The 23,716-nt window shown below is 28.8% G+C and overlaps 2 protein-coding genes across 3 annotated transcripts in view; one reads left to right on the top strand and one right to left on the bottom strand.

Moving 5' to 3' along the window:
* Positions 1-2,440, top strand: part of LOC106760553 (clustered mitochondria protein) — a 16,426-nt gene extending 13,986 nt beyond the window's left edge. The window contains exons 21-24 of the mRNA XM_022780253.1: positions 202-543; positions 615-722; positions 1,198-1,269; positions 1,533-2,440. Of these exons, the coding sequence (XP_022635974.1) occupies positions 202-543; positions 615-722; positions 1,198-1,269; positions 1,533-1,997 (987 nt within the window). The 3' untranslated portion in view covers positions 1,998-2,440. The remainder of the gene's footprint in view (positions 1-201; positions 544-614; positions 723-1,197; positions 1,270-1,532) is intronic.
* Positions 2,441-9,751: 7,311 nt separating this feature from the next.
* On the bottom strand, positions 9,752-12,742 carry LOC106762847 (transcription factor bHLH130). Of its 2 annotated transcripts, none has more exons than XM_014646937.2 (7): positions 12,592-12,742; positions 11,695-12,326; positions 10,853-11,175; positions 10,588-10,758; positions 10,415-10,480; positions 10,248-10,316; positions 9,752-10,159 (listed from the first exon to the last, which is right to left on the bottom strand). In XM_014646937.2, exons 2-7 carry the CDS (start codon positions 12,311-12,313, stop codon positions 10,088-10,090), a joined length of 1,320 nt encoding a protein of 439 aa, XP_014502423.1. In that variant the 5' UTR covers positions 12,314-12,326; positions 12,592-12,742; the 3' UTR covers positions 9,752-10,087. The 2 variants fall into 2 exon arrangements, with proteins under 2 accessions (XP_014502423.1, XP_014502421.1); XM_014646935.2 differs by having other exon boundaries at positions 11,695-12,336; positions 12,592-12,740.
* Positions 12,743-23,716: the final 10,974 nt, after the last annotated feature.

Here is a 23,716-nt window from a genome sequence, read left to right as displayed (position 1 = left end):
ACACTGCTCACAGGCATTCCCTTTTCTATTGATCTTCTTTGTTCTTTCCCATAATATCTTAGGGTTGTATAGTGGAATGTTAAAAATCACGTTGGGCCAAAAAATAAACTGGGATACCCATATATAGAAAATTTTGAGATGCATGCATGGTTTTGGACAGACACTGTTGAACAAGTTCAGGTTATTTTTTTTATGTATTGAACCTTTTTTTGTTTCATGTTGACCTGTTGCAGTTATGGAAATATGGCTCTGTTTTACCACGGACTTAACCAGACAGAACTTGCCCTTCGCCATATGTCCCGTGCTTTGCTATTATTAAGTTTGTCATCAGGGCCAGATCATCCTGATGTTGCAGCAACATTTATCAATGTTGCAATGATGTATCAGGATATAGGAAAGATGAACACAGCTCTTCGTTATCTGCAAGAAGCTTTAAAGAAGAATGAAAGGCTTCTTGGCGAGGAGCACATCCAAACTGCTGTTTGTTATCATGCTCTTGCCATTGCATTTAATTGTATGGGTGCTTTCAAGCTCTCTCATCAGGTACGTGTTCTGGGGTGTTAAAGTTGGCACAACGGTGAGTGGATAACTAATTTTGGCATTTGGTTTGACAGCATGAGAGGAAAACGTATGATATACTTGTCAAACAACTTGGTGAAGATGATTCAAGGACACGAGATTCACAGAATTGGATGAACACTTTCAAGATGCGAGAACTGCAGGTATCTGTACGCTACCTTCATTACTAATGGAATTATACATTCCCACATGGCATCAATTTGCTCGCTTAACTTCCATATGTATTTCCAAAGAAAGATTTGGAGACTAATTGTTTTGTAATAAGGGGAATTAGAATTAGATAATTTTCTCACAGCGAAGTAGCTAATAAGGAGAAAATTCAGCATTTTGGTTTTGAGTGGGTAAGATAGAGATCTTTGGAAATGAGCATGATTGATGGCAGGAAAACTCAGCTGGGACCAGGTGGGAGAGAAGTGGACTTCTAGAATAGATGGGTTGAGGTGCTTATGAATGTTACCAGACTAGTCAAGATCATTATGTATATATTGGCATTCCTATATTTTTGTGTAGAAATGCAGACAGGTTAAATTACCTTGTTAGATAGTCTCCATTTCCGTATTAGCAAATGGTTGTGTTTTGATGGCAGTCTTAGTGTTACATTTTCACTTGTCTTAACAGATGAATGCCCAAAAGCAAAAGGGTCAAGCTCTGAATGCAGCTTCGGCTCAGAAGGCTATTGATATCCTGAAGGTACATTGCATTATTTTTTTTATGCAATATAATCAGATAGTATATATGTCTAATACCCTGAGAGTATATTGTTTTTTCAGGCTACCCTTTGGTATACAACATTTTTTTAATATCTTAAGTGTCTGCAAAATCTTAGTTTTCATAGAAGCTTTTACTAACATGCAAGAGATTATTACATTTGTTGAGATTGGATTTTTATTTATATATTTCTTTGATATAGTGCTGTGATTCCAATTATTGAAAAAGGATTTGTACTGTGACAGGCACACCCTGATTTGATTCATGCATTCCAAGCTGCTGCAGTTGCTGGGGGATCTGGAAGTTCAAGTGTATCTGCAAACAAATCCCTGAATGCTGCAATAATGGGTGAGGCCCTCCCCAGAGGAAGAGGAATTGATGAAAGGGCTGCACGTGCAGCTGCTGAAGTCAGGAAGAAAGCTGCAGCAAGGGGCCTTTTAGTGCGTCCCCATGGTGTACCGGTCCAAGCCTTGCCACCCCTTACCCAACTTCTGAATATCATAAACTCAGGTGCAACTCCAGACACAGTGAATAATGGGAATGCAGATGGAGCAAAGGAGGACACAAATGGCATTGATCCAAGTGATTCAACTGATGTCAACAAAGGCCAAACAGTACCTGTGCATGAGCAGGCTCCTGTTGGATTAGGCAAGGGATTGTCATCCTTGGACGCCAAGAAACAGAAGGCAAAACCAAAAGCTGGAGCTTGAAATTTTGAACTTGTAAGCTCTGGTAGTTGGCAGTGGTAGATTTATTTCAGATCAATATTCTTTGAGATGGTTGGGTTAACCAGGTACTTTGCTCAGCTTTTTTTTTCTGAAGAGTGCTGTAGCGATCAGAAGTAATTTTGTTTTTTTGGCCTTTGCTCCTTAGGTTTGGTAGATTTAGACCTCCGGAATGAATGTGATTGTGATCAAGTACATTGTTAATTTTTTGTTCTGGGCGATTGCTGATGATTTTTCAATAAACTTTATATTCCGGGATGCAGGGTAAGAACTATCATTTTGATAATGATATCATGTATCCATGACAAATTTAATTTACTGCTGGTTTAAGGCAAATTAAATGCATAATCTACGGTGTAGAAAATTTTGCTGCAACTTTTGTATGACATTATCATCTTTAATAATATGATGGCAATTCTTTCTGTGAATTGCATGATCCTTAATTTACTTTTTATCATTTTCATTTGTTCAAAGACATGGAATTAAGAGAACTATGTCAAATGTGACTTTGTACCTGTTACGTTTATGTTAAACATTTCACCAATGCAAATACAATTTCTTAGATAATTTCTTTTCAAGTGCTTCATACAAAACTTGTTTCTTGAATCAATGTTTTATGAAAAACACAAATTTCCAACTTTAGATTCTCGGAAGAAACTTTTTCTTTCTACCATTCTTGTGAATTTTGTAAGGATTTAATGGATAATTACTGTTTTAATTTGAATTTTTAAGTACTTAATGTTAATCGTCTATTTGTTTGTAACTTGAATTGGATTATTGTTATCCGTTGTTAATATATAAATAAATGTGTTAATATAATTATTTCGGAGTCAAATAACTTTTAATTATATAACAATTATGATTGGAAAAGCTTAAAATTTAACATTTTTCTTCACTTTTTTTTACATACTTTGATACTTTATCATAAGTGATTAATTATGGATGAAAAGTCAAAAATAAATATAAGGATCCAGCACTGTGCATGAAGCAACATTGAATTGCAATTGGAAGAAAATGAAATGTTTAATACACATTCTTCTCACAAACTCGATAATGTCAAAATAAATAAAAAAACTGAGAAGAAAAAAAATATAGTTATGGTTTCCGATAAGAAATTATTTGAAGAAAAGAATTGAAAAAAAATATATAAAGGTACATTTCCCCTTGTCTGTACATAAAGATAACTTTATTATGTTTCATATTTTATAATAATACATATATTTTATTTAAAAAATGTATAAACTCAATATTAATATAGATATTAAATTTAACTCATTTAAAAGGAGATAGTGAGATAGAAGATAGAAATTCACATTTATGAACAATGATAATAATAATAACAATGTCACAAATGTAAAATGTCACAAATAATCTAAAGTCTTTCCTTAAGTCAAACATGATAAGTTGATGAAGATTTAAATGAATTTGTATCTATCTTGTCAACTTTCAATCTTCTTGTAATATATAGCAAAACATAACTTGTTATGACTTGAATGACGAAACATCCATACTTTGATTGTATCATCCTTCTCGAGTTTATGAACTCGAAAGAAATCTTTCCATCCACCACTCAACACATAGTACTTATTTGTCCACTTCTTGAATGTCAGAGTGTAACTATTCTTCCGAATATCATAAACACAAACTTCAATTCCTTTCTCAATATCTTCATCATTTCTTAAGAATGGTAAAAAGGATTTTTCAACATGTTTTTTGTTGAGAAGAAGTCTATTNANATTAACATTGACATCNCTNGGTGTNAGTTGTTTCTNAAGAGGTTCATCATGTTGAAAGATATACTCTCTAAAATTCTCCATAAATGTCAAATAAGAAGGATCATGATCATCACTAGGAAGATGTTCTTGTGAAGAAGTTCCTTGTGAAGAACTAGTGAGATGTTCCTGTGAAGAACTAGTGAGATGTTCTTGCAAAGAACTAATGAGAGGTTTTCGTAAAGAGAAACGTACCTTTAGTGATGAAACTCCTATTGATAATTGATCTTTTTGGTGTGGAATTGTCAAAGAATCATGATTTTTAACAACTTTACCATCTTCAAATGTTGATGATTTTGATGACCCTTCATTAAAGTTTTGGGATTTCTTGCGTCTTTTGTTGCCAAAAATATTTTCATGCCATTTTTGAGGATCTTTTTCTCCTTGCATAATCACAAGAAGCTCAAGTATTTCTAATCCATCTTTGGAGAATTCTTCAACAATAATCTTCTTTTCCATATCAGACCAACTACCCTTCATCTTCTTCTCACCACTTTCTGAAACTTTTGAAGCCATATTAACATGCATAATAGCAAACCCTTAATATATATATATATATATATATATATATATATATATATATATATATATATATATATATATATATATATATATATATATTACAAACTGATATCTTTTAAATTATCAATACTGATATCTTTTAAATTATCAATAATATATTAAAATCAAGATAAAATATTACATGCTAAAAACAGTAATGCATTGCAAATTTTTTTAGAATTATGTAGATTAAAAAAAATCCTTTAAAGTATCAATAAAATATTAGAAACACATATTTATCAAAATAACACATATCAGTTGCAAATTTATTAAAATGTGATTAATTATGTATTTTTTTTCTAAAGATAATTTTTTAAAGTATCAATCAAATATTAAAAGCGCATATCTATCAAGATAATCAAGCTAAGATATTCATTTAAAAGCCACTTATCTTTCACAAATGTATTTAGATGTGATTATGCATTTAAATAAAAAAATCTCCTAAAGTATATAAGTCAAATATTAGTAGATTTATATAATATTGCAGTCTGAAAACACATTTATTTATAATGTAATTATATGTTTTAATAAAATCTTTTAAAATATCAATCAAATATTAAATATTAAAAGCACATATTTATCAAGATAATCAAGCTAAGATATTACATTTAAAAGCCACTTATCTTTAACAAATGTATTTATACAATATTGCATTATGAAAACGCATTTATTTATAATGTAATTATGTGTTATAATTAAATCTTTTAAAATATCAATCAAATATTAAATGCACATATAATTTAATAAAAAAAAATGGGTTAATTTAAATTTAGATTTTTTTTATTAGATCCGGTTCAATAAAGTTGGGTATAAGTTTTTAATTTTTTTTTCTTAAAATTTATTATTTTAAAACATTTCTAGACTGATTCTTTAAAAACGTAGAAGATATTATTATTATTTAATATTTAAAGAATTGAATAATTTGATATTTCAAATATACATATTTAGTTAGTAAAATAATGAAGTAAATTAGATTATAACTAATTATTAATAATAGTCTTATTTTATAATTTTAGTGCAATTGGGTCTCAGATTCAATATACTATTCAATGACTATTCTTAGATTATTAATAAAAATACTGAACATCAAGGTTTAAGTGATAGCAGTAAAAAAATGTAGATTGTATTTTAGATTATATAATATGTAATCTAAATTTATATTACGATTCATATAATCTAAAATATAAATATGTATTATAGTTTATATATTTGAAAATATTTCGAAATATAAACAGATTCTATTACAGATTATACATTTCGAAATATAAACAGAAATAAGGTGAGGAATGGAAAAGCGACAACGTTTTGGCATGGAACATGAGGTGGAGTTCGTGCAGGAGAAATGAGATGAAACAAAGGACTTGTATTAATACCAAATATAATGTAACAACTCAATAATAGGATAAAATTACAAATTTTATCATTTGATTCTAATATCAAGAAATTTAAACAAAATAAACAAATATAGGTTTTTATCTATATTTTTATGTAATACGAATAATTAGATTTTTATTCTCTAAACTTTGATGCAAAATTACAATTTGTTCTTCTATAAAATTTTGATATATTTTGATCCTCAAATTTTAAAAGTGAATTAATATAGTTTTTTTTAATTTAATTATGTCAATTTTTTTGACATGTCAAATACATTTTATGCTATTATTGAAGTTGTTTACTTTATTTGACACGTTCCTTCTTGGAAAATGTGTTTGACAATAATTTTTTTTTAACATAATTGAGTTAAGATGATTATATATATTCTCTTTTAAAATTTGATGACCAAAATGTATTATAATTTTAAATATGAACAAATTTTAATTCTCAATAAAATTTAGGGATTAAAATCATTGTTAACTCATATATATACGTTATAAAAAATAGATCAAAGCTTTTTTTTTAAAAAAAAAAACCTATTATATAAATTTGGACCATGTCAAAATAGATCTACGTTATAAAAAAAAACATATAGTTATATAGTTAAGAATTATTCTCCTAAAAGTCTAATAATCTTACTACAATAATGTGCTTATGCTTATCATGCAATTATAGTAGAAGAAAACATAACAAACATCATAAAAAGTATAAGTTAGTGAAATTTAACAATTTTCATTCCTAAGCAATTCACATTTCAAGCATCCATATGCAAAATCATAAAATTAAATCTCAGTATAGAATTTTATAAACCACAAGCATAATATAAATTTAATATTCTAAAATATACATGTATTGAATAAAATACTTATGAAGTCATACACCTATAATAAACTTTATAAAATACTAATCGATGTTGATTCTGTTTAGTCTACAATCTCTCATAGTTAATTCAATATATCATAATCAGATTGATGTTCCTTCACATCACATCGCTATAGAAACCTTTTTCAACTATCATTATTTAAACTTCATTTTCTAAGTAAGTTTATGAACTTATTAAAATTAAGATCACTTTAACATTGAATATTGAGATCCCTACTCAATACAAACTATTTTCTAATATGGTATTTCTAAAAATAACCATATTTATTCAATTCACACAATTTTATATTATTCCATTTCATGTTTCAATATTTTCTAACAAGTAAAATCATTCTTCCTTTAACTACCTAATAAACACCAATGAAACTTCATATTTTCACCATAACATCTAGTTTAACAATTACGTTTTTCCTTAGCAAACTTTTTCTCCCCCAACAAACCCCATCTTGTATAATATTATAAATAAGATTTTTAAATACTATGAATTGAAATTTGAAATAATCAAAATTTCTATCTAAGAACGTAGAGAAAATTTCTCTCACAAAGCATAAAATTCAATTTAAGATGAATCTAAACTTCTTTCCAAAAGTCAAGTGGAGATTTAACATTTGAAGGTTATCTTAAATAAACATTGAGTAAGTATGTGTTATATTCTTTATACATTGTTGTTTCTTATCCTTGCTTAAATTTCCTTGTTCTATTGTTGTTTTTATTCTATACTTAATTTTTTATTGGAAACATTAATTCAAAATTTATCATGGAAATAGCATCTCATGAAGAGATTCAATTCTTGCTTATAATACGTATTTATTTATGTTTCTTAAGTTTTTAGTATGTTTCTGATTGTATGTGGTGTAACTCTTCAAGGGAAGGTTGATATTGCATGTTTGAGCATATGCTAAGCACTATATTCGATACAATTTGACAGTATTCAAGAACTAAAATAAAAAATAATAAATATAATAATAATAATAATAATAATTTATTATTATCATTATTTATGTCTATTTAAGTAGATCATTTAATATACTTTAAAAACTTTTAAAAGCATTTATAGTTTACCTTAAAAATTGGATAGAAGTCTTGACCTTCTGCTTCTGGAAAAAGTCTGCTTTGTCTTTTGTTTGATGTAAGCATTTAGGCTATAGAATCTATTCACTCAATAACTTTACTTATTTTCATCCTTAACTTTAACTCACCAATCTAACATTAAAACTTTCCATTCTAAAAAAATATAAAGCAATGTTAAGAAAATTACCATAATTAAACATAAAAAACAATCTCATTCTTTTACCCTTTTATATTATTACTATAATTACAAAAATATTTATGCAGATCTCTCTCAAACTTTCTCTTACATAAATGTTAGATTATCTCCCTTTAGATGAGCTTCAATTCTATTTTTTTTTTCTTTTTCTTATAATTGGATAAGGATACAAATATTTTAAATACTTTTAACATTATGTTATATCATTGTTCAAAATTTTAATTCACGAAAATAACCTTCTTCTTTTTCTGAATTCAGGTTGTAGGAAACTATTGTGACGGCTTTTCCAAATGTTTTACAATTTAATTTAAAATACACTGTAATACAGTTCTCCGATTATAAATTGCTAAGTAAGATAAGTTTTTTCTTTTTATAATAATTATTTTGAAAATATATTTATAATAATTAATAAATAGTTTACGTGAAAATAAAATTCTTACAATATTCTTATTAATTTGACAAATCAAAGAAAGTGGAAATTGAAATAATAATTATGAACATTTTTGTTGGTAATATCTTAGAATATTTGGATTCTAATATTTTGAAAAAAAAAATTAAGATGACCTTATGCATAAACTAAAAGTTTAAATCGAAATATTAAAAAAATATTTTAGTTTTATTGGTTTCTACTACTTATCTTTTTGTTTAAACCGGTATCTTTTTGTTTAAACCGGCTTGTAAGGTGAGTATATTATAATTTGGTCTTATGTCTAGTTGATGTAAAATTTTCAACATTTAAGATGTTTTTTTTTTATTTATTTAAGTACTTAAGATGAATTATTCTTGTTACGTAATAAATGATTAAATAATGTTGGATTCACATGACAATAACATAAAAACACAAGATTGAAGAAAGAAACTTTTATTGATTAGAAGGTTCTATAAACTGAATTTTGTAAGCAAATTCGTGTATATAACGTGAAAGTTTTTTTCTTTGTATCTTGTTTTTGTGAAGAATTTAATTATAGAATTGAGAGTCTCAAATTGGATGAAGATGAATGGAATAATATATATATATATATATATATATATATATATATAAATAAATAAGGAGAAAGACTTATAAATCTAATATTTTAAGGTTTTTGGTTAGAGGTGTTAGGTTTATTAAGGAGAAGACTCTTTAGGAAAACACAATTACAATGAGACTTGAGTTTAATCACAAATAGATTCATACTCTTAACATAAAATTTTAAGACAATGGATTAATGTGTCTTCATCTTTATATGATGCTCCACTTTCTCATTTTTATCCAATGTAAGTTCTTTTCATATTGGTATACTTCCTATCCAAGAGAAGCATTCAAGTACTTGTCCTCGTATCGTTGTTCATCTTGACAAAACACACTTACCTAGAATCTGAAAACTTTCAAGTCATGAACCATATTATACTTGTCTAAGATAGTCAGGGTCTAATATCACTTGTTAAGTAGAAAGGAGGTTCAGTGTCACATAGTTGATTCATAAATTGTAAACTTTAAATCTCCTAGAAGAAGAGGTGTGTAATCTCATATATGAGTTTAGTCATCATGACTCATCTGCTTAATAGAGTTGTCAACATAATACCTAATTTGAGTTTGATTTAGCAACTAGGTGTATTAGGCTGATACCATTAAGTCGAGATTCTCTTCATTTTTTTGGGCATCATCTGATAAGCCCAATAGTACATCCATTAGTGTACTATTATTATTATTTTCTTAAAAGTGTTTGGAGAAGTTGTTCAAGCATACCATTAAGTTTGAAGTTTTATATGTTATGAATGGATTGTGTATTCGGACAATTTTGTTGTTCATATATCTAAGATTTAGATTGTACTTAGCTTGCCACTTTATGAGCAAAATGGAGAGGAGAAGTTGGCAGTGCATCAATATTCTAGGAATATTTGAAGCTGAATCGAAGATCATAATTTCTAGTTTCAAAAGCAATCTCCACATAAAAATTCAGTATTAACATTATACTGAAGTTTGTGCTACATCAAGTAACTCAGATCAGTAATCCAATAAAACATTTTACAGGTAAAAATGAAGAGCTGCAAGATTTCTGCCAAACATGCTGTAGGACTTTATGGCTCTAAATCAAACTATAAATCAAAAGTGAAAAATATTGACCTGGATCTAAACTTAAACCAGGCAAATCTCAGCATTATTTTATATAATTACAATGGCTAACTTTGGCACACTAAAAAATTCTCCATAACATTGCTATCTACATGTAAATATATCAGGCACAAGTTCTAGTGCAATGGCTCTCATTACTACTACATTTGCATTTTGCTTTACAATCTGAGAGTACCTGCATAAGGAGAATGAAATTTAGTTAGAAAATGAGTTTGGTGGAGTTTTTGGAAAGATTTGTGGAAAGATTTGTAATTCTATAGTACCTTAACTTGTTGCCGAAGGTCCTTAATGTACTCAACTGCCAAATCCAACATATCTGCTGTGCTTGTTTGCTGCCATGTGAAAGAACTGTTAAGTTAACATCAATTCTCAAAGAGGAAGTGAATAAAATGAATATGAATATGTGATGTTCTTGTGAGAGTTAAATTACCTTTTCTGATTTTGGGAAAAGGTCTTGCAATTTCTTGATTCTTTCACTGATTCTTGTTCTTCTTACCTTTGAGGATAACAAACAAGAAAGGGTAAGCTGCATGGTCTTGTTAATATGAAAAGTGACAAACTGAGAAGACATTTATAATTGCCAGAAGTCATAGAATCTTTTACCCTCTCTGCAATGCTTCTTGGGTGAGTGGCAAAGCCTCTTTTGGCTCGAATTTTACAAGGAATTGAACCTTGAACTTCAAGAAACTTCTCTATGGATGACATCTTTGTAGAAGAGCTAGGTAGGCTCAAATGGTGGGTCAGACCAAGATTTTGATAGCCAAAATCTGATTCCTGATGATGATGATGATGATATTCAGTGATGAACAGTGGAAAAAAGTTCAAAGTTCAATTGGTTGAATGTAAATTCACAAACTTTGTTATGCACCTGAGATTCCAAAGCATTTGAGGTGGAAAACATGATTTCATCATCACTTTCTGTTTTGGGGGCATTGAACGAAGAACTTTCCCAGATTTCAGTGGTGAAGCTAGGTATGTAGAACTTTGAGTTACCATCTTCATTAACTAGGATCCTACTTTGGTCACAATTTTCATTTTCATTTTCAGCAATTTGTGGCATCTTTTTCAGGCATGAAGATGGCCTGGATGAGAAAGCAAGAGAACCACTATAGCCACTAGTTGATGTAGTAGCCTGTCTATTTGAAACATCATTGGCTTTAAAGGCATCTACTTCTCTCAATGCTGCAAGATCTACAAGAAATAGAAAAGTATTCATAATCTATAACACTAAAACTAATGTTTTGTTTACTATCATGCAACTGTTTATGCATATATCTGTATACATGGAACATATTTATGAGGTAAGAGAAGTTACTTTTTACAGTAAAACCGTACATAATGATTTACTTCAAACTCTTCTTGGCTGTTTGATTTGATTCTATGATTAAGTTAACTTCTCACATATTCCTACCTTTTTATCTCTCATCTAAATCTGGTTTCCATTCTCTGCAAGAATAACATAAAGAACTAACTCCCAATAAGGAAAGAGGGATCTGATTTAGCAGTAAGTATATTTTGCAAGGTTTAGTTAATTCTGAACATTTCGACAATATATGATGTAGATTTTTAGAATGACTGGATATGATAAAAATGCTTCAATTTTAGCCATACTATGTTTTTTACATACATGAGAAAAATTAGTAAACCAAAGGAAAAAAGGAAAAGCGTAGACTATAACAGAAACAGTAGAAAACAAGAGAAAATGCATACCATTTTCAATGGAGAAAAATCCAGCAGGGGAGCTCTTTTGCCTGAAGAGATTGGAGCAATTCCTGGCACCCATTTTAGATTGAAGAGGATTCTCAGAGGCCATGGTGTTCACCACATCAAAAGAGCCACCAAAAGCATTGCCAGAAGCACTGGAAGAACCATTTGGCAAGCCTTGAATTTCCTGTGACTGGTAAATTAAATGAGAGCCACCATAAGAATATTCATTCTGTTGTTGTGGTGGTGGTCCTTGTGGAACAGATTCCCCTATTTCCTGCTTCACAGGCTTGCTTCCAAATTCTTGCAAAGCTTCTGAATTGTTCCATCCATCGTTGGATGGCAGCAATTTCGACAACATGGTGTCCATTTCTGAACTTGTGGATGGAACATAATGCTGTTGAATCTCACTCGTGAAAGATTCCTCGTTGACACAGTCAAGAATGTTGTTGTGAACAAGGCTTGTGAGCAATGAGCTTGGAGCAGAACAGTACCTCAGTAATCCAGAATTGGGTTGGTGACAGTGTTGTTGTGGATTTCCAATACTTGAATCCATTTCTTGGTTTTTCCTTAGCTGAGGCTCTACATCTGAGTACTTGAAAACAGGACTATACATAACACTCATCTTTGCAAATCACCTGAAAATCACTGAATAAAGAAAATGATCATCAATTATTCCTAGCGAAAAAAAACTTTTCAAGCCATGGTGCTATGTCAAAAATCATGCTTCCAAAGGGAAATTCTAGCTACCAATAATTCAAAATGAAATAGTAAAAAAACAAAAACATGTGATGAGACAACTTTTCAGCTTAGAATTTTGCTTGAATTCTGTTCCTACCGCAATCAAAGTAGTTTTTGCGACTAGAAAGACCAGAAAATCTTGAAAAGCAATAAAGGGCATACATCAGATTTTGCAGATTGAAATCCAAACTTGAGGTCTTTCAACTCTGGCTCTGAACTGAAAAGTACATACAGGAACAGAGATGAGAAGAAGAAAGTAAAGAGGTGTGAGGGTAGAAAACGAAGATTATTATTTTGTGTTGCAGCTGTGACATATTTATGCAGTTTCTTGAAGTAACCACCCTCATGATTCCACAATATAACGATTATACCTTGATGACACAAGAGGGTCCATTTTGTAACCATGATTTTTCATTCTCTTGCCGTTGACTACTAAACTCCTTCAACATAGAAATAATCAAAATCTGTCTTTGGCTTTGCATATATGAAAATTGCATGGTGTTTTTTTTTTTAGATGTTAAAAGTTATAATTGATATGTAGATTAGCAATGCTAAGTTACTAATTAGAAGAAAAAGAATGAAAACACGTGATTAACGAGGATTTGTTAAAGGATCAAGCGACCTTTTCTGGACGCATTAGAGAAATCGTGTGGTTGGTGTTCTTTGGTTGCAGGAAAGGACACCAACTTTTACTTTACATAATAATAATAATAATAATCATGTTCATGCATTATCCCTAAACATTTATTTATTAATTTTATAATTGTCCTTTTCGTGAAGAACTGATCACAGGAAGTTGCATTTGAAAGAGAAAATGGATGTGGGTCATACCTGGAACTGTATTGTTTATTAGAAAAATAATATTCATTGAATTTACTAGTCAAAGGAAAAATGTGATAAGTTAAAATAAAATTGGTAGGGTTTTTGCTTTCTAAAACCATGGGTGGTATAGTACCTTGTATTCAAACATCACCTCTTTATTACATCCTACAATGTAGAAAGCAAACAAAATATTACAAGTGTCCCTCTTTTTATTTTATTATTATGTTATTATATTATTAAAGCTGCTTCTCTTTAGAAATATAACACAAATTTTCATTCTAATCAAATAACTAAAAAAATCTTTCTTTTTTACTATTTTTTTTCATTTCTATCCAATCATTTATATCATTGTTGAATCTATTAAGTAAAAGATTATATATAGATTATACAAACACTAATAATATTTGAATCCAATTATATAAAGTCTTTCACCTTTTATATATTGTTTTACTTTTTTATTTTTACCCAACGTAGAATTTAGACTCACAGTTAGATTGTCAAGAATATTTTATCTATTTTGATACCTCAAAGTTTATTAATTAATTTATATTCAAAAAATCTATTGAAGTAAATAATTTTCTCTTTTTCACTTTTTTTCACTACAGATACTATTAGTTTCTTTATCTTCTTTTTCATGTTAACTATATAAATTAATTAATATTTGGAAATTGATGTTATAAATAAATAAAATATATCTTTCCGAAAATATGACACTTAAAGAGAAATAAAGGAAGTTTCGTATTATGATGCTAAAAATTAAGTAAAATAGTCAATATTTGTTAAATGTATATGTAAAGTATTTGATAAAATATGAAAAAAATCTGATAATATTTGGTTAAAGTGGATGGTCATTATTAAAATATGTATATACATTGTTCTTATACTTTAAAAATGAACTTTTATTAAAATATAATTTGTGTTCCTATAAAACTTTCAAACTCAATTTTAGTTTTTCATGTTTTATAATTGTTAATTATAATCATTTTTAAGAGTCGAAAGCTAAATATTTATGATTACAAAGACAACAAAAAGACATGGCTCTTTTTTTTTTTTTTTTTAAACAAAGTTGACCTTTTATTAGTTTCGTCCATTCTCTGTATTAAACATATAATGTTAGGATGAGAGATGAAATTTACCAATTATTGAATAAAAATATGGTGAGAAAAATAATAAAAATTAAGATTATTTTGAAATGAAAAAATAAATAAATAAAAGGACTAGAAGTGTGTATAAAAAGTAACCCTATACACTGTACCAAAGGTGGCTGGTATTTATTTAAATGTGAAAAAGGGGCATTTTATTATAAAACAAAGCGAGTGTGCCAATTCAGGTGGGACCCACAAGTTTCAAAAGCCAATGTTCAATGGAAATAGGATAAGAAGACAAATACCTCTGAGTAAGGTGTTTTTAGTTTCCAGCTATATTATTATTATTATTATTATTATTATTATTATTATTATTATTATTATTATTATTATTATTATTATTATTTTATGAATCCAAAAAACACCACTCACCAAATTTACACATCTTTAATACCTTGGCGGCACTAAGATTTCTCTAACAAATAGGGAAAATTATATAAATAGTATTTATTTTTTATTTTTTATTTATTTAATATGGTGTTTTTTCTCTCTCTTTAATTTGGTTCTTTATATTTCAAAATTGGTTTAAAGTCATCTTCTTTGAGCATCATCATGAATTTGACTTTCTAACTTTCTTTTTTGTTAGGGGTTGACTTAGTTATTTTGGTGTATAATTTAAGTAGATTAAGTCATAATGAAATTTATTTAATTTCTAATAGAGTAATTGTTAAGATGTAATTTGTTATCTTTTAGTTTTCTTGATAAAGATTAGGCAATCAAACTTATTTAAATATATAAATAAATCCAATGAATTCTAAACTATGATTTTTGCTCTAAAAAAAGTTGCTTAAAAGCGAGGGAATTATACATATATAATTAGTTGTCTTAATTTAACTTAATTAACCTAACTCCATTTATTATTTTTGTGAAGAGGAAGCCACCTAATTCCTTAATTTGCATATCTGGTGTTGCAAGGCAGTATTAAAATCTTAAAGAATATAAATGGTGAGATATTATGATTTAATTTTAATGTCAACTCCTTCATGAAAAAGACAAAATAAATGGATAAGAAGAGACACAACATGGATAAGAACGAACCATTTTTAGTAAAAGATATGTATTTAGGGTTTCTTTCTAGTAATATCTATGTCACACTCAAATTCATCAACCTCTCCAATTCTTATAGATTCAACTATTTAACATATTACAACTTAAATATTATTAAAATGTATTACAAATCAATCAGTACAATTTTAAAAATTATTTTTAATTCTTCTATTACTATTACTTTAGGTTTATGAGTAAATATTGTTTTCTTAATGTTTTCAACGTTACTTTATTAGTTTTATAAGTGAATGAATAAATTTATTATATTTATTCTGTTTTAATAATTTTATTTATATGCATTGTGAGTGTGTATTACTTGTTTCATACTTAAGTGGTTGTAAGTCAATAATGTGTTCCAATTTGTTGGGATAATGAAGAAGAAAATTGACTATAGATAGCCAATGTGCTTTGATTTTCCATGGCCGACGTGTGTTTGTTTGGTGCCACTCAAACTTTCTAACTTTGGTCCCTTCCAAGACTTTGACTTTCATTTCAATTTCATCAATTTTATAAACCTACTCTGCCCTTTTTTCAAACAATCAAAAAGTTTTGTGAGAAAATATTCGTCAATTTTCACATGAAAATGTTCTAGTGTCTTACTTTTACAACTTCTATTTTCTTTTTCTACTCACAAAGTTAATTTTAAGATTTCAAGTTTTAACTAAATTCAAATATGGTAATCTCTTAAATAAACTATGAACTAAAAATAAAACCTAATCACATTTAAGAAGGTATATTATACAAATTTTATTTCTTTCCTTTTTTTTTTTCGAGTAAAACGCGCCATACATTTAGGAGAAGGATGTTATAGGTATTTATGCTTATTTTAATATGCTTTAAGTGTCTTAGCTGGTGTTTTAAATGTACTTGTTTTACAATCAAAATTAACAGAGAAGAAAAATTATAAGACAATGTTACATGCATTACTAAGTAGAATGTTTGTAATAAATTTCATGTTCGAGAAGGATTGTGTATAAGTGGCGGATTTAAAAAAAAAAACATATTTAAGGTGTCAATTTTTTTTAAATTTTTTTATAAATGTATACATATTTGTAAGGATGTTATATTTCGCTCACTTGTGTATTTTTCATTGGAGTTCTCTCCTTGCCTTCTTTAAATCTTAGTGATTTGTTCGCATTTGTTTTTACGGAGGTTTATGATCATCTTTTTGTGTGGAGTATATTTCGGTCACGTTTCTTGATGTTTCTTTCTTATGACATCTGAAGATGCATGGAGAGTTCGTGAAGAGTGAGTTTCTTGATGTTTCTTTCTTATGACATCTGAAGATGCATGGAGAGTTCGTGAAGAGTGACTCTCTTCTCACTCTCTAGGACTTAAAGTTGTTAAAGAGGTCGGTCTAGAAACCTACATGGATTTGGCTGAGGTTATGATGGTCCAATGCATGGCCATCATACAATTTTGCAATGATTACCTGGTTGAAAGGAGTCAATGGATGGCCAAGCTCGTGGAGGCTGAAAAAGAAAGTTGAACCCTTAGCCAACTTGAGCGAGAGTGAGAAAAGGCTCAAGGAGAAAGATGAGGAGCTTGTTATTGTTGGGGAGGTTCGACACACACATAGATCTTCACACATGGTAAGATATTGCCCGCTTTGGGCCAAGCCCTACGATTTTGCTTTTGGTACCACTCCAAAAAGCCTCTTACAATTAGAGGTATCTATGTGTATATAAATCCTTGATCAACCCTTCTTTTACTCGATGTGGGACTTTGTTTGCACTCTAACATCCTCCCTCAAACAAAATCACCCATAATGAATTGAAGAGTAAAATTATTTGTGTGGGTCACCTTGTGAGTGTATATAGTGAGATTTTCCCAACAGTTATGCTAGAAGCAAAAGTTACCTGCTTAGGAAGGCATGTCCCTAAAGGTTCTTTAACTAGAGGTAATCAAGGTGGGGGTCGAGAAGGACAACCTTAACAAGTTGTACATGGAGGTCAATCAGAAGCTGACAAGCAAATATTTGGATCTTTTTGAATAAGTAAAAACTCTTGACGCAAGTCAGTAAAAGAGTTTGGATTTTTTTGAGTAAGAGAGAATGAGTACGAGTGTGAGAGTGATATTCCTTGGGGAATTCCAGATGTATTTATAGGATCTTTGGGCCTTAAGGTCCATGTTATAAAACTGGTAATGTAATATTAAATAATATCAATAAAAGAAAGACTTACTCCGAATAAATGATAATAATAATGATAATAACATGGTACCTTGTCGTAAATAGTAATAACAATATTGTGGTATAATCAAACTAACGAAAATTTTCATGGTTAGCAATAATATATGAATATTTGCTCCAATGGAATTATTTTGGACTGTTCCAAGATAATGAGTCTTAATGGGTCTTGTTGGACGGCACAGATCAAATAAATACAAGTCAATAATATAAAATTTAGTAAACTAAAACATATTTAATTAATTTCATTTATATATTAACTTTTATTTACATAAAAAAAATGGGGTCAAAGTCCACTTAATGATACATGAAGCTCAACCCTCTTATGTATAATATATTTTTTTTTATATTTTTTAAATGAGCTAATATATATTTATAAGTTAATGTAAACTTTATATGTTTATGAATTGTAATTATGCTCTAATATCATATATTTTGAAGGATCAATTAAGTGTGAAAATAGACTTTAAAATACTTAAAAATAAAATTATTGGAGTTAGTAGGAAGTCTCTTAATTTGAGTACTTTTGTTTTAAAATAAAAATAAATGTGTCTTTCATGGTTAATATAAGAAAAACTTAATGCTGATTTTCTTAATGGTTCATTTATTAGTAGGAATTATTTATATTGATGTAAGAAAATTTTTTTCTAGTATGATTTGATTGATTTTAAGTAATCTTAAATTTCTTTTAGAACATAATAAAATGATGATATGGATATGGGATGACAACTAAAAACTAGAATAGTCTTCCATTAATACAAAGAAAAAACATACCCATAGAAGAAAGGAAGTGGCTTTATAAGAAAAGTACACACACAATTTTTAAATTCATCATATATATCCATACACATATATTAACATAAAGCTGAAGAGAACAAGTTTTGATGATGTTTCAAAGTCGAGTCTCAAGTGCTCTTATTGCAAGAAGATCTTCTTGAAGACTTGTTTTATGTTAAAACTTTTGTAATTTAGTAGATTTATGTTTAGGTTGTGATTTATCTTTGCTTCTATGTATTGTTTGGCTTAGATTGCGTTAAAATTCATTTTGAATAAGAAAACCTCATTTTATACTCAAGATAATGGATTATCAATAATCAATTACGACTTGCCATAATGGATTATCACGAGTAATTATAAGAATTTTTAAACAAGTTTTTGACCGTTGTGCATTCATTAAATGCATAATCGACTGACAACGGATTTTGGAGATATCTTTGAGTGAAATATCTATAAATTAGATTAGGACTCTTATTTTGAAATACAAATATGTAAATTTTGAAAAGCTTATCTATTTTGTTGTGTGCTTTGATAAGTGTGTTCTAAGGTTTGTGTAACCCTTATACTTTGGTTTTAAGAACTTGGTATTGGCATAGAGCGAGAACTTTCACGGGAATTGTGATTGAATGTTGTTGTTGTTGCTGAGTTAAAGTTTGTCATCCTTTGGGAAGATTCAAAGGAGGTGTTCATCCTTCGTAAAGCATTCAGAGAAGGTGTTCATCCCTTGTAGGTTTCATCTCTTGTGGTAACAAGAAAGATGTTCTAACCTGAAACTGTGTTATTTTCTTTGTGATTGTAACAATTTGTTGGTCTGTGTAGTAAAACGTTAATTCTCGTTTGAGATTAACAACTGGACGTAGGATCCTTAAGATCTGAACCAAATATTTATTGATTGAAAGGCCACGACTACTTCAAGATTAGTAACATTTGATAATAAAGGAAATACTTTTTGCAAAAAAGTTATAAAATATATAGTGACGATGAAGTATTAATCATGTACAATAGATTGTTTGTTGAAGAGTTCAATCAAACAATTAGATTGTCTGATGGAAAGTTATAAAAGATTGTCTACTAGGAAATGTCTAGTTGTGTTAAGATTAGTTACACCATCTAAAATATGTTTGTAATTTCTAAATTGTTTTCTTTTTCCTTGAACAATTTGTCTATTATTCCCTTAACTTAGGTTATATATATATAGACTATTATGAACTTAGATGATAAATTGTAATTGTATTAGATTTTATGTATAAATCTTCTAGTGATAATAAAATACTTTATTTCAATCTTGTTTTTTTGTGTTTATTGTTTGCTATTGTTGAAAACCCAACAATTAGAATCTTATTTAGAGGAAAAAAAAATAAAAAAGTTAAAGTGTTGAAGACACATGACAATAAGTTTGACATTGAAAAGGTTTCCAAAAAAAAATGACTTTGAATTGTGGAAAATTAAGATGGAGTTAGATCATGAACTCAGAATGCACTTCCCACGTGTGTTTAGTGAAGAAATTCTTTCAGATCTTGAAACAGAAAAAAGATGTAATCAACCTTCTTAAGAAAAATAAAATTTGTAAGGTGCAAGACATAGGGTTTATCAAATTAAATAAATGTTTGATAATTAAGATAGGACGATGATATTTTGACAATACTTTTCGACAATTTTTTGACAACGGGACACCTATCATCATTTTATTGGTCTATTTGAATTTACGTTTAAAAGAAAATATTTAAAACGGACCAATCACAAGCTGTCATGTATGTGTTGTCAAAAAGTTGTTAAAATTATTTTTTTCTTAAGATATGTTGCAAAAAGCGAGATATCTTCTAGAGTTTAAGAGAATTCTTTGAGATTGGTTTAACAATTAAAGGTGAAAAAAATCACCCTTAATCTTAGCAAGTACTTCATAAACACATGTGAGATTTTCATTCAAGGTTATGTTCTTGATTTTAACCTTTCCAAACTCTCAAAAAGTGTAGTCTAACACTTATGTGTTTTCCCATTTCATGATAAATTTGATAATCAACTAAAAAAACAAACATAACCACCTAGGATTTCAACTTCAAATTTGATAAACATATAAAAAATTTCATTTGCAAAGCAGCGTGAGTTATGGTAGAAAGGTTGATTGTCTAAAGATGGCCCACAAATTATTGCATATGAGACATCACAAACCGTTTAGATAGCTTTGACGGCCATCACTTAGTCAAAGAGTGTGAGCTGCCACTAAATCTGTAGATTCAACTTTGATTCACTTCGAAATTTGAAAGAGTCTTTCAAGGTCTCAATCAACTCTTTAAAAACTGTTCTGGATATTATCAAAATTATTTTGGAGACCAAAAATAATATAAAGTTATAAAGTTTAGTCTTTCTGTAAAATTATTTGTGTATATTTATCATTTTTAATTACTAATAGATTGATTTTTATTTTTTTATGTTTAGCATATTCTTTCATCTTAAACATGTAAATCTCATGACATATGTACAAATAGTTGTAAGAGTCTGATAATAAATCATATAACAAATTTAATATTTTACGAAAATAATTGGTATTATTATTTTAATATAACTAATAGTTTTGTGACGAAACTAATTGTAAAACAGATATTCCATTTGATGTTAACAAAATTGGGATTGAAATAATTCTATATTGTAATTTAGTATTATTTTTAATTAATATACAATTTTATAATTCAGAATTTATTTGTAATTAATGTGCAGCTTTTAATGTGAGAACAGAAGATCTCCACTGCTATTAAACATGAGGCCATAATCCTCAAATTAATATAAGAAAAAGGAAATTTGTTAATAATTACTTTTTAACAATTTTTTTTTATAGTAGGATGTGTGTTATTATTTTATTAGTGTGTTTGAATTTATTTTACAAAAATATTTAAAATCATGAATGGTCATAAAAGAATTATTAAAAATTATTTTTCTTAAAAAAATGAAAAAATATGCATTTGACATTGTTCAGACACATTGTGGACATAAGAAAGAAATGAATAAACATTGAAAATAGGAAAAAGGTTATGAAAGTGACAGGAAAACAGGAAAAGGAAAACTGAAACCTTTGCGGTTTTGAATGGCTGATTCAGTAAGCAGTTTTGTTAGAACCTTGTTTTAGGCAGTTGTCACAACTTCAACTCCAATGGCCTAATATAATTTTTTATTGTAGCATAACCGTAAAATTAATTTAAAATATGATAATATTTCTCAAGTTTTTATTTTTAAATTTGGGACAAAGACGGAAGTGATTTTTTAAATCTTCAAAAATTATTTATGTTTCTTAAATTTAAAATATGCGATTTTAGTTCTCTAAAGACTGAAAACGTTTCGAAAAAAAAAAAAGTTAAATTTGTGAAGACATTTCTTTCCTCAAGTTTAATAAAAAACGGGTTCATTCTAAATATGAAGGGTTAAAAATATGATTAAGTTAATTCTTAATTAAAATGAGCAAATAAATTATAAACAAATATACAAGTTAAGATACAATATAAAAAATAATAATAATTTATTACTATAATAATTAAATAATAAAAATATATAATATTATTTGCTTTAGAATAAATATTTCCTTCTTTGGTTCAAAATGAATATTTTTAAACTTTTATGTAGACATATAATTAAAGTAGAATATATAATTGTATTAAAGTATCACTTTATAAGTTAATTTTATAATATAAATTTATGTTTAAATTTTGTTTCTTTTAATTTATTATTAGAGTATATTATAATAATGGCTATTTGACTCGTTATATATTCGTGTGTATATTTGTGTAAGTGCACTATGCATGTTTGGACTCATGAGTGTGGTGTGTGAATGTGTATGCGTACACTTGTGTGTGCTTGCATGCGTGCAAGGGAGTGTGTGTATGTGTGCGAGAGTGTGTATATTTGTGTAAGTGCGCTATGCATGTTTGGGCTCATGAGTGTGATGTGTGATGTGTATGGGTACGCTTGCGTGTGTGCTTGCATGCGTGCAAGGGAGTGTGTGTATCTGTGCGAGAGTGTGTATGCATGTGTTTTGGGTGTGTGTGTGTGTACTTGTTCATGTGTGGGGTGAAGGTGCAGGGGGTTAAGGGTGTTAGGATGCGGGGGTACGAGTGTAGGGTTATAGATGCAAGTGTGCGGGTGCAGGTGTAGGGGTAGCTAGGGGTGTGGTGTGGGTGTCTTAGTTTACATATGTGCACAACATAACTCCTAAATATCCAATTTATCTCGTGTAATATAAAGAACACAAGTATTCTTTGATATTAAGACACTTCTCTTTTGTGAGTATTCTTCAACTAGCATTTTTTGATTTAGAATAAATATAAATTGTTTTGATTACAATAAAAAAAAATCTATAGTTATTGATAAATGTCTAGATTACTTGATTTGACATATAATTTTGGCACTTAAAATGTATCAAATTGATATATTTTTTAGTAAATCAAACCTCTTCAGCTTAGAATTACAAAATGAGGTACTAAAAAGTAGAAAAATAGGAAATTGATGATTTTTTGCAACAATTTCTCAAGGGATTAAAGGATGATAGTAGAGTTCCAACGATTTGTCACTGAGCACTATAAAGGCAGTTTGAAAACATCTAAAATATGAAATTTTGCAACTGAGCACTAAAGGCGGTTAAGAGGAAAAGTAAAAGGCGGTGCGTAGTTGACCCACAAGAAAATGGTTTTGAGCACTTAAGGCAGCAAAGAAAGAAGAAAATCCTACATAGAAGGAAACCTTTGTAGTTGAGTGTCAAAGCTAGAACTGAACAACATTGAAAAATAACTACAAAATATACATCTTGTGTCCTCATTCAGGCATTGAGTGGAGAAGTAAATAAGTAGTAAAAGAGTACAAATGAGTCTGTGAGGCTAGAGAGACTATGTTCTTATTGTAAATACTATATGTCTAGATGTTGTTATTTGTATTGCAACACCCTAAGTAGTTGATTTCTCTGCGGTGATACCAGTAACATTTTTATACTTTCTTTTCATTTAATGTTTGTCTAGGAGTACACCATAGAACGTGATCTAGTTATCCAAAGTTACAAGAATGGGTTTTCAGTAGTTGAACTAATTAAATCAAACCAAATAAAACTCGTTGCCAAGGATGGAACTATGTGTTTGGCTCCCATCACTTTGACTCTTAATGTAGGTTTTGAGCAAAACTTATGCCGAGGAATTAGATAAAATGTTCAAGACTTGGATAAACATTACATGAGGAATTTGTGTGTTCTTGACCTCAGAAAACAGGAAAAGTAATATCCATGACCAAGATTGTCTTCAGACGTGGGAATATATCTGATTAAGTTGAACAAAGA

The sequence above is a fragment of the Vigna radiata genome, chromosome 5 (assembly GCF_000741045.1).
Source record: "Vigna radiata var. radiata cultivar VC1973A chromosome 5, Vradiata_ver6, whole genome shotgun sequence".
NCBI lineage: Eukaryota > Viridiplantae > Streptophyta > Magnoliopsida > Fabales > Fabaceae > Vigna > Vigna radiata.
Note: the sequence above shows the minus strand (reverse complement) of the source record. Positions and strands in the feature narration are given on the sequence as shown.